Source organism: Ursus americanus, chromosome 23, assembly GCF_024610735.1.
Source record: "Ursus americanus isolate L20-20 chromosome 23, mUrsAme1.1.p, whole genome shotgun sequence".
Classification (NCBI taxonomy): Eukaryota; Metazoa; Chordata; class Mammalia; order Carnivora; family Ursidae; genus Ursus; species Ursus americanus.
The window spans coordinates 11,535,833-11,548,293 of NC_142149.1; the positions used below are offsets into that span (position 1 = coordinate 11,535,833).

The 12,461-nt window shown below is 39.4% G+C and overlaps 1 protein-coding gene across 1 annotated transcript in view; it reads right to left on the minus strand.

The window, feature by feature from the left end:
• The window catches only part of GNA13 (G protein subunit alpha 13), a 38,849-nt gene that overhangs the window by 23,875 nt on the left and 2,513 nt on the right, over window positions 1-12,461 (minus strand). The window contains exon 2 of the mRNA XM_045813934.2: window positions 11,620-11,846. Within this exon, the coding sequence (XP_045669890.1) occupies window positions 11,620-11,846 (227 nt within the window). The remainder of the gene's footprint in view (window positions 1-11,619; window positions 11,847-12,461) is intronic.

Below are 12,461 nucleotides of genomic sequence, written 5' to 3' on the forward strand. Positions count from 1 at the left end.
TCAGTAGAGGGGCCTATAAGAGTCCTTGCGAATGCACACCAGATGGAAAGTTCTGCTCTATGATGATGTGCTACAGTGCTTCTTGAAATCCCCACAACTAAAACATTACGCAATAACTGCAACATTTAACATTAACAATCAACATTAATAAAGAAATTCTATGCCTAAAATCACACAGCAGGTGAGAGGAAAACCCGGATCACTTTATTCCGTTTTAGTGTTCAATCCATCATCCCAAATTCTCTTGCCAACAGAGAAGCCCCACACAGCCTACGAGAGCATTAACTACCTTTCCTTTCCCCATCTGTCAATCAACCATGTCAGACAGCAAAGCAATGCAGCCTGTGAATGTTTCTAAATACTGATGAATGTGGGAAATAGTTCAAAATTTATATTGGCATATCAGTTCCTGTTTCCAAATCATTGTGCAGTTAATTATCTTTTTAAGGGATACAGGAAAGTACGGTAGTGAGTATCAGACATGGGCTATGGAGTCATACAGCCCTGACTTTGAATAGTGGCTCTAATCAAAACTAGCGGTGACCTTAACCTCTACGGACCTATGTTTTATGTATAAAATGAAGTGAACTGGATCCACATACTCTCTAAGGCCTTTTCTAGGTTAGTAAACACTTAGTGATTCCGCATATTCTTGGCAGAAAAGTAGCGAATGCAGTATACTATGGCATCTCCCATCTCACTGGCGACCACCGTGGGTTGACTTATCTGGCTCCCACCAGATTGAGAGCCTCTATTAAGGCAGCCAGACATGCAGTTCTTGAGTCCCCAGGGCCTACTCCGCCCAGAACATAGTGTGGGCAGGTATTCAATACATGTGTGCTGAAGGAACAAAGGAATGAATGTGTTTAACTGATCAAGTTATTGCCCTCACTACACAGGAAATGGTCATAAGTAAAACAATCAAGTACAGAGTGAAAAACTCTTCTGTGTGTGCCTGGCCTAAAATCAACAGCATTATTACCTGGTATGAACTCTGCTTCTGAGACAGTGCGATTCAAAGAAACTGGTTAATATAAACACAATGTCCTCTTGAACTCTGAAAAGGCTTGAAAAAACCCAACCTACCAAGCCAGGTGGTTGAAAGTACTGCAAAAGGGAAATGAGAACAGTCGGCTTAATCTCAAGTGAATCTTCTCTACTTCCTCACCTCTCTTCCCTCTTCGAGCCCTTCCAGCCTGGCTTCTCCCTCACCAGGTCACCTGCCACAGTCAGCGATAACCTTCCTGTTGCCAAAATCAAGGAACACATCAGTCTTAGCCTTACTACACCTCAGTGGCATGCGGCACCGCTGTCTACTTGTTTCTTGTCCAAAACACTTCTCTGGCTCTCGTGGTACTACATGTTCCTGAAATTCTCCTACCTTTCTGGCCATGTCTGCCAGCACCCCCTTCTCTGAATGTTCTCAAGCAATCTGAAGGTTCCTTAAGACTCCATCCTGAAACCTAGTCTCTTGTACACCCTTCCCCTGACATTACATTCCCCTGTAAACGTATACATTCTGTAGACTTTAAATATCCCCTGACTACTCCTGAATTTCTACCTATAGCCCAAAGCTCTGCTCTGGATTCCAGACTCACATACCAAATGGTCTACTTGATTACATCTATAGGTCTCACAGAGATCTCAACCTAATATGTCCAATAAAGTCTTCATCTTCCCCTTGAAATCTCTCTCAATCTTTATTTCAGCAAAAAGCACCACCATCCATCTAGTCATTAAAATCAGAAGCCAAATCACTTTTAATGTCTGCCTCCCCCTCACTCCTCTCATCTCCAATCTATCAGGTCCCCATGATTCTCCTTACAAAGTGCCTCCTGAAGCCACTGTCTTCTGTCTTCACAGCTACCACCTGATGAAAGCTGTTCCTTCTGCAACAGTCTTCTAACCCTGGAACCGCTTAGCATCCAGGGGTTCGCGACAACTATCTGCTAACTGACCACCGCTCTTCTCATTTGCCCCCAATTTCCACACTCCAGCAAGCTTTTTCCCACCTCCGTCCTGCACACACGGTGCTCCTGCTGAACCTTCCTTCTCCTCGCCTGGCTGACCCTTTCTCATCTATGGGGCCATAACTACAGGTCACCTCCTCAGACCATCCTCTAGTTCCCACAGGGCTTCCTTTTCTTGTCCTTCAGAACATTCACCACGTTCAATTAGTTATTTGTTTGCCAATTAATGTAGGTTCCTCCAAATAGCAAGATTGATGAGAACAGAGACCACTCTCATCTGATTCACTAGCAAATATCCAGCCTGCAAAAAGGGCCTGGCTCATTAATAGGTGATCAATAATGTTACTGAATGGCTGCTGAGAGCTGCCAGTCAACTGTTAGCAGACAAGAACAGATCTCCTGAAATCTGCGACTCGAGGCCTTCTTGCGCACATTGTCTTTTATGTTTCTCTCTACTTTTCCTATTTGAGAAAAGAATTCAGATTATCATAATGAAAATGGATACTCAAAGTAATGCTCTAAACCTTAATACTTGCACTTAAAACAAAATATAATTACATATAAAAATATAAGATGGGGGCACCTGTCTGGCTCATTGGAAGAGCACACGACTCTTGACGTTGGAGATGGGAGTTTGAGCCCCACACTGGCAGTAGAGATCACTTAAATAATAAGACGTTAAAAAAAAAAAAAAGATGAACATATACATTCCCTTCAAAACAATGCGTTTCTACAGAATGAAAGCTTAAAAAACAAAACAAAACAAAGAGCCTTCTTTTTCAAAACAAAGATATCTTACATTATGGCCCAATGTGCCAAATGCTGTTTAACAGGTAAGAATTCTGGTTTCTTACTAAGTTGTAACACCAGCCTTAAAACTGGTTGCAACGTCTGATCATTTAAGATAATCTTAAAAAGTCAAGGAAAAAATTAAGCAAGTACGTATAATTCTCCTTGCCCTATTTTAGAACTGAAACGTGTGACATCTATATGGCATAAAGTCCCTATAATTTTTGAAGCTGTAGCTAATAAACAAGGATAGTTTTACTGCAAATGTAGCAAGTAACAGTTAAAAATAGCAAATCACTAGTATTGCAGTATTTTAACTCAACAGGCTAAATCACATTGCTCTCTTTTAAGCTAGGATAAACAGTATTTGCAACTTTGTGAATATACACATTCACTTACTTGGGCTTTTAAAAATCAATAAATAGGAATTTAGGGACCATCTTACATTGGAATGGCAATTTATCTAAAGCATGATCTTCTCATTTGTTAGGCCCCATGTAACACGGAGTTGGCCAGGCAATAACTTGTGACTCTCTAGCAGCTAGGAAAACCTAGGAGCTTCCATTTTTCTCTTACTTAGTAGCAGGGAGTGGATATAACCGCACTGCGCATCATGAGGCCTAAATGAAAAGCACACAATGATGTAAGATGACAGATCCTCCCACTAGGCAGTTCCTCTTGTTTAACAGAAAAATAATTTTTAAAAAGATTATCCAGGGAATAAGAGTAACCAGGATACTGAAAAGGAAAGTGAAAGTCTCTCACACCAATTACTCATTTGTCCAGCTCTTTTAACCTTTCCAGAAGGGTGAGAAGAGAATGTCCGACTAACAGGCTAATTGTGGCTGCCCTAGCTCAAGAAACCCAAGGACACTGCCATATTTTAGCAACAGAGGAGTTGTGTTTGTTGGCTAACATTGTTTTTAAACACCAAAATCAGTAAAATGTGTTTGTTTTTTTTATTTAGGAGAGCAAATCTGAAATTTATTTTGCTTCATAAGAAAACAGAGGCATTTCTCTGGAAAACTAGTGCTTTTTCTTTTTTTTTTTTTATGCAAAGTGATCAGAAGTTACAAAATCTCACAAAAGTAATGTGAAATTTAAAAAAAAAATCATTCGGGGCGCCTGGGTGGCACAGCGGTTAAGCGTCTGCCTTCGGCTGAGGGCGTGATCCCAGCGTTGTGGGATCGAGCCCCACATCAGGCTCCTCCGCTAGGAGCCTGCTTCTTCCTCTCCCACTCCCCCTGCTTGTGTTCCCTCTCTCGCTGGCTGTCTCTATCTCTGTTAAATAAATAAATAAAAATCTTTTAAATAAATAAATAAATAAATAAATAAATAAATAATCATTCTGTACTTTGTAAGGATTTTTTTTTTTTTTTTTTTTACCTTGGAAAAGAAGCCCCAATACCCTCCTCTACCTGCGTACCTGCAAAGCCTCGGCCCACTGCAGGCTCAGGACGCGGAGAGGGAGAGGGCATGCGTGTGTGTGTGTGTGTGTGTGTGTGCGCGTGCGTGCGTGCAGGTGCAGGGTCACCACAGAGACGGAGCAGAGAAGCACGTGCAGGGGGAGTGGCAGCGCGCCTGCCGCTCTGCGGAATACCGCCGGCAGGAAGATAAGGATTTGGTTAATTCGGCCTACACATCAGATTACAAATCAAGCAAGTGATCTGAAAAGGCAACAAGAACCAATACAGCCACAGAGAGGAGCTCAATTCTCTCTCGGATGTTCTACCTTCAGGAGAGACAACATATGGTGTAATGAGAATATGAGTCATATTCTGCATTTTTTAGAATTCAGGATTTTTATATTGGTGATCAAGTTCAGAGAGTGAATCAAATCAATGCTTACAGGGCTTTATTTTGTTAAAAAGCTACTTATGGTTTATGCGCATATGGCTTATTAGGAATATTAATGGCTAATGTTAATAATATGCTTAATAGGAGTCAGGCACTGTGCCACAGGCTTATTCTATACGGATCATCTCATGCAATTTCTACAACAACTAATAATAACAGGTCTTCAGAGAGTCCCCCTTTACAATTTCAGAAACAGAAAGGCTGAGGGACTGGCTCAAGCTCACAGAGTGAAGGGCAGAGCCAGGACACAAGTTCTAACTGGTCCTCGAGTTCCACGTTATCCCACTGCACAGCAGACAACCACATTGAAGTTGAACGTCATCACATTAAAACCATTTGCAAAAATGCTTTACAACACGTAAAATAAATCAATGAATTTGAATATGGTTATTTTCTAATCTGCTTGGAAGATACAAAGTTTCATATAGCAAAACCAAGTACACAGATCTTACGACTTAGACCTAAAGCCAAAATAAATCAATGAAGGGTGATTCTACTATTAGTTTTCTGCAGCTTTTGTGTAATAGTTGGGGATGAAACAGTTCACCCACAGCACTGATTTAAAAAATCTTTTTTATTCATTTTGCCAACAGAAGAAAAGAGATTAAACTGGAAAGATTAAGATAAACAACTACCATCACTGCAACAGATTGGTAACTTTAGCCAAGGCCACCAAAGTCCGGTTCTCAAAACAAAATTACTATTTCCTTGATCCCTAACAGTCCATTCTAATAATTGCTCTGCTAATAATTGCTCTGCTAATGTGGATGTAACAAATTCTCTTGAAAAAAAGCATCTTGCAAAAACAGTATGTTCACAATAACGACAAAAGTGAACTCTATCATATACCTAGAAAAAAAACAAAGTACTTTCAAACAAGGAAATAAAAATAATTGTCAACTTCCAGAAATAGGGACTTAAAAAAATAGGTAGTTTCTAACTGGAACAAAAACTTACGACAATCTGCAATCTGAATGCTCACAAGCAGTATAAAAACTGTTGACAGCTACATGAGAAACATTGGAAAGAGCTTATAAAATACAGAATACAAGAGTTCTGATATCCCCTTCTCCAAGAGCAAAGCTGGGCAACTATATTCCAGATGGGCCAACTTCCATATTGCCTAGAAAAATATATAGCTGCCTGTCAGATAACAGGTTGTCTGTAAACTTTCATTTTTCAGGGAAAACATCAGAAACCATGTTCACTGATGGGACATCAGGTGAGGATCACTAGTATAGTTAGTTTTCAAGGAGATGAAGACTCAAACCACCTTTATGATGATGAATGGTAGTTAGGATGAACTGTACCACTAAGTGAGTAAATCTACCACCGAAGTCATTTAAGATTATTTATATCATAATTATAATCGAAATTAATAAAGAAGGAATGGCAAAAGGACATTATGGAAGTTCAGAATAGAAGAACTGTGTAACCACCAGTGCAATGCCATGTATTCTTAATAAAACCTTATACATATCTAAAATAACATGCTAGAACTTTCTAGGGGAGTGTTAATCATTTGTGTGCATGGGTGTCGGCCAGAAGAGGCTGGGCATGGAAGGAAAACATGCTCCACGGATGTAATGCTTGGGTGCTTCACAATGGTTCACTGGCCAGCACTGCGGACCAAGAGTCAGCAGATCAGGGTCCCAGTGGCTAGTCTATCCTCTTTCAATAGCTGTGATCCAAAGCATCAAGAAACCTCTCTGCGTCTGAATTTTTTCATCTGTGAAACGGAGACAATAGCATGTATTTCATTCCTCTCACAGTGTTTAAAGGATTATATGGTAATGTATGTGATAGGGCTCTGAAAAGTACAAAGCGATTTTTATAAAAAGTAAGGTATTTTAAAAAGTGACCTAATCATCAGCCCTTGAATTAATTTTCTGAGGAAAAAAAAATGGCACCTGTTTTGGGCTGATATGACTAGGTGCCCCAGCTTGGTTGGGTCGTTATCTGTGAACGATGAAGAGGGAATATTCAATCCAGGTAGGACTTTGGCAATTATGGTTTTCTTAAACGCAGGGCCACAAATCTTTCTCCCACACTAGGTCCACTCTCGTAAGGAATTCTGAAACTAAAGTCTAGTCTTCATAACAAAACCATTTCCTTGCTTCATCCCTTAGTTGTTTAATGAACATTTTCAGAGCAGCATAAATTACTATACTACTAGCTTTATTTAGCAGTAAAAAGTAATGAAGCAGCACAGTTTACAACACCCCTTCAGCACCTAGAGCTCAGACATCCCATAGCTGGTTAAGCTTTCACCAAAAAAATAAAATACAAAAGATATAAACACAAACACATCAACATAATACATCAAGAGATACCTAGGCATATAAAGGAACACAAAAACACAATCTCGCAATGTTGTAATAAAATCATAAGCACATGCCAAAGCAGCCTCTCCGTTTTCAATGTACAGTACTATACCTCTGGGTTTCTAGGATTTGGATAAAAAGGAACCACTTTCATCTGATCAAATTCACCAAAAGGCAATTCTACCTACACAGACCTAAATTTTAAAATCTCTGCAGTTATATATAATCCTCTCATTATATATGCTCAAATGTTTTACAATAATCCTAGAATCAGGAGACAATAGGTTTTCTGCAACTTGAAGTCAAAGTCCTGTTTTGATTTTATTCATAAAGAAAACAGAATAATTCCTTTCCCAACAGAAACATATTTTGCCAAAGAAAGTAGTAACTAATTCATTTTTTAAAGCCAATCCAAATTAGAATTAAAGAATAAACCAATGCCTCTAATTCTATAGCATTTCAAATCCATTTTGCAGGACAAATAAAGAAAAAGAAATTTTAGTCCAAACTGAAGTTCCTATTTTACTTAGCGCTCAGCTCTTTATAGGCCAATGAATGAGGCTAAATAGTTACTCTGTTGCCCAGACTGAGAGCAGCTCTGTCTTAACAGATAAACTACCTCATCAGCCTGGAGAAGTGTAACTATCATCCAGCACAAACTGTACTACTTGAATAAGAAAAATTAAGTCTAACTGAAGGTACCAGGATAACAAAGAGAATAACTGGTTTCAGGAATTGCAAAGAAAGACGGGTCATTACAGGAAGTAGTATTAATGCTGACCAGTTAAAGTGTTTATAGGAACTAGGAAGCTCTGGAGTGTCCCTCCCAGTCACACACTTTCCTGCCCTATTTAACCAGTCCTGTTAACCTTGCTTATATTTGTGAGTAAGTAACTGTATACTAAACATCCAAAAAAATTAACTGACGATGATTCCTGGCCATTTTGTTAGTTTTGCTCCATATCTGCAGCTATATCAGTTCCCAGCCAAGCCCTGACTCCCATCTCTAGTCATCTAAGCTACCACATTCCCCAACCACAGTCACACAAGTTTTTCCAGAGAGGGTATCTCGTCTGTGCAGTGGCGGGCCACAGTGAACACACAGCCAAAGCTCGGCAGCACAAATATTTAATCCAGTACTCAAAGAGGCTGCTTCTGAGTACGTATTAGCCTGTGAGCTCGTTTACAAGAATTAGAAAGGTACCTTAAAAACTAGAAGAGCAATGTAAATCTTAGATTTTTCTTTTTCCACAGTAAACTATTTAGCTTACCCATACTGAAACTAACCAGAAAAGGAAATGTTTGCCTTTGGGAACTTGGAAAAGAAAACATTCATGTTTGCACCCGAAGTTATTACTAACAAATGAATGACTGGCTAAAAACCTACGCTGTGATACCACTACCCTATCCCTTTTGCCCCTAAGACTGATTATAAGGCAGTTGTTCATCTTAAACAAAAAAAAAAACAAACATGAAAAGGCTTAAAACCTGTTCCCATTTGCATTTCAATTTGCATTAATAAATTTAATAATCGATTGTTAGTTGAAACAAAAAAAAGATGATTTTATTTATCTGTTAACTCTTCCTTTTTCCCCTGATGGTTTTACTTTTTCTATCCAAGATTCAAGAATATACATTGTTAAACATAAAAAGAAAAATTATGACTGTAATACAACGACTTCCCATCTCCTAGAAAATTAACAAACTAGCATACAGAAATGATTCCTATTTTCCAAAAGACACTTAATATGGGATGTTTCTTTTTTCTCTAGAAGAACCTTATAATTCAGAATGTCTAAAAAATAAGGAAATAAAATAGTGTCAGGCTTACGCTAGGGAGAGAGAAAAAGACAAACAAGGCATACCACCAGAGCTTCTACTTCAGTGGGAGAACCAAACACAAGTGCAAACAAGTGGAGTACAGGCGACCGAAGGAGGGTGAGAAGCAAGCACAGCAAGGAGAGCACAGGGCAGGAGCCACATTCCAGCTGCAAGGGCTGGAGAAAGCTCTGACCCTAAGGCACTGTCCCTCAGGGTGGCCAAGGAGCAAATTCATCCAAATCATCGATGACTATCTGCTACAAATACACATCACTGGGTCCCATCCCAGATTCCTGAATCAGATCCTCTTGGGATGGAAGTCTAGAACTCCGATTTTGTTTTGTATTAAACAAGCATTCCAATGAATCTGATGCAAGGGGTGCATGGATCACATTTAGTCACTGAAATGTGATTACCATTCTTCTAAGTTAAGGGTAAGACCCACTGACTAGATATAGTAATGAAAAACCCTGACTAAAAGAAGCAGAAAATCAGAGTATGTGGAAACTGGGAGGTTGGCAGGTGTGTGAAGTAGTCTAATGAACACAACATTGTTGGAACCGTAGGGAAGCTAGCTAGTCTTGACTCAAAGAGGTTGAACTCTGTTCTGGCGGTAATGGAGAATGAGCATAGCCTTCTGAACAAACCCATGCTGTGTTTGAACAAGATTACCTGGCAGTCCGAGCAAGAGGTACTAAGACATTAATGGAAAGGGGAAAAGGAGAGAGTGGATGCAAGAGATTTTTCGAGGGTGGAAAAGACAGGACTTGGGAATTTGCTGCGTGTAGAGAAGAAAAGGAATTGAAGAGGACCGTGAGGAAAATTTTAAATGGGCCAGGAGCCTTCTCAGTGTCTAACACTGTGCCAAGCACCACGCAGCATCCAAAAGCACAAGAGTCATTAATTCAGTGTATTACCTGAACTCCTTCTATACGGACAGGCACCATTAACAATGCCAAGGATATACACAGGGAAAAAAAATTCCTGTCCTCCAGGAGTTTAAAATTACGTCTCTCCCTGTGCCTCTTTTCTTCTGCCCCTGCTTTATATGAGGACAAGTATTTCTGGAACTTGTCTCTCCTTGTGCTCAAGACCTTCTTTGCTCCTAATGCATCAGTTGGGTCAAGTCAAGAACGTGTAGGTCCCCACTCTGAGTGGTTTTGGCTATTTGTTCTTAATGGCAAATACTTAGGAATGCTTTCTCTACTACAATGACACCACAGTCTTGACACAAAACTGTTAGGATGTAAATGTCCAAATTCAAGTGTCAGTGAGGCCCAACTTCAATTAAATGGACTTATAGAACTTTCCTACAGAAACCTTTAGAGTACAACTGTTTATTTATTCATCCAATCAACATGAACCGTATCCTTTTGCAGATGGGTGTTTCTCCCAACCTGGAAGGATGAATAACGTCCTGAGAAACCTTAGAGTGGAAAGTGTACTTTGTCAAGAAAATGAATTAAGAAGAAAGGAGAATAAGCCGCTCTTAACAACAAGAGGGAGGGTGACGAGAGACAAGAAGCGGTGTGGGGAGGAACTATCAGCTATAAAATAAGAAACACTGACCAAAGCACAAAAATCAACCCCAAGTCTGGGAACTGGACGGAGGTTACTCTGTCAAGTTAAATTCGTAACTGTCTATATATAATGCTGCCAGCGACTCGACTTGAACAATAACATGAAGCAGTCTTCGCCTTTCATTAATGGACAAGTTACTTGACGAGGTACACACCCCAAAGAGGAGAACTATAGAAGACAGCACGTAACCAAGCGTTACATTTGTATGGTGCCCGTGAAAGCCATAATTCAGAGAAAGTAAAGATTCAAAATCAGTTTTATAAAAAGCTGTCATGAACACGTTTCTAGAACTTTTAAGAGCCAAGACTGCTTCTGAAGACAAACAAATAGCAAAGACGGCTGGCTGTGTATCATTTCGTAGCCGCACCCATACATGTGGATCACTTTAATGCCAATGACATCATCGAACAACTTTCTAAGCAGTTTTACTTTCAACTGTCACTTTTTTGGGAACATATTACAGTAAAACACTTCAAATCTGAACTACCTCCAAATTGCATACAGTCTAAATTGTTATCATTCCTGGGATCTTTCTGGTCTCCGGCAAATAAAACCCAGGATACAATCAAAGCATTCACAATTCAACTGCAAAACACTTGATTAAAAAAAATCGATTTCAATCATTATTTGTGCATCTTTAACCTAGATCAGATCCCTTCTTTTCCACCCTCTCTACAGTGCTGTGTAATGGCTCTAAATTCTATGGTACTCTAAGATTATTTTGTTTTTAAAGAAAGGATTTGTAAATTGTGCTTAGAAACCTTAGAAAAACACACACACAGAATGCAACAATGATTTAAATGTTATCAAGAACTTTAATCTCTTTACAAATTAATCTGTATCATACCAGTACCTCAAAACACTATATAAATGACACATCTGAACAACCAGGTGCAGTTACTAAGCTCTCAGCCTGAGAGTAAAAGATCGATTTTTTTTGGAAGGATGAATATCATTGCTGCAATTGGGAGGAAATTATTTTCGAGAATAGAATAAAATTAGGAGAAAGTACCTAAGAAAATCACTATCATCTTACTTACAAAGAAGAAAAATGGCCAATTAAACGTAACTGTTTCACCCAATCTATGGTGTTTACCTTATTTTTATCTTGCTTCAGTAAGAAGCTCATCTACAGAGCAATCCAAATTTCTGAGGCTAAAATTCTGGATAGATACATTTTAATGCGGAAGTCAGTGAAAAAATGTACGTTCGAATCAGCTACCGGTAAATGTCATTAAAATAAAATAACAACAGTGTAAAAAAACCAAATCTCTTACCAACTGAAATTCTCGACGCCGGTCATAGGCATTCTGTATGCCACTGTCTGCCCACAGTGCTCTTATAGCAGGGAGATACTGCAAAAAGACTTGAGTTTCCACCATTCCCTGGGACGCCGAGGGGGACCGGGTGTCAAATGCCATCATCTTGTCTCCGTTAACTTGGTTTGAGTTATCTCCCCACGGAATATGAAGCTTCTCTCGAGCATCCACCAGCACCCTCATACCTTCGTTTAAAAACAAAGAGAAAAGTATGCTAGGAGTCAGATATTCTCATTGACTCTATTCCAGTATCATTTTCTGAAGTTTCTTAACTACTCCAGGCCCACCTCCTCCACAACTGGAGACCAACATCGAAACAAACACCCATAATTTCTCAGAGCCTAAAAAAAAGCTAACACTTGTTCACAGTCATAAAATTGGAGCCTTGAAAAGCAAATACCATTAACACAGTTGCTCTTTCTGAAGTATTTTAACATGTTCTAATTTATAAAATAACTTTTTATAAACTTTTAATAGAAGGTAGTCACAAGAGAACCAAAACCAGTGAAGGAAAAAGAAATCACGCTGCACAGGCCAATGTCTGGGCTCTGAAAAAACAGCTGCAGCTAAGATTTTCAGAACCCTTCAAAAAGACATTAATGAAATGCCAAGAGTCAAACATTATCTCTCTGAGTTCATTTGTTCTCTGAGCACCCGGCTTTAACCCAACACCGAGTGGTTTTGATGTTGTTGTTGTTTAAGATTTTTATTTATTTGAGAGAGATCGAGTGAGCGAGCAGAGAAGCAAAGGGGAAGGGAAAGAATCCCAAGCGGACTCCAAGCTGAGTGTGGAGACTGAC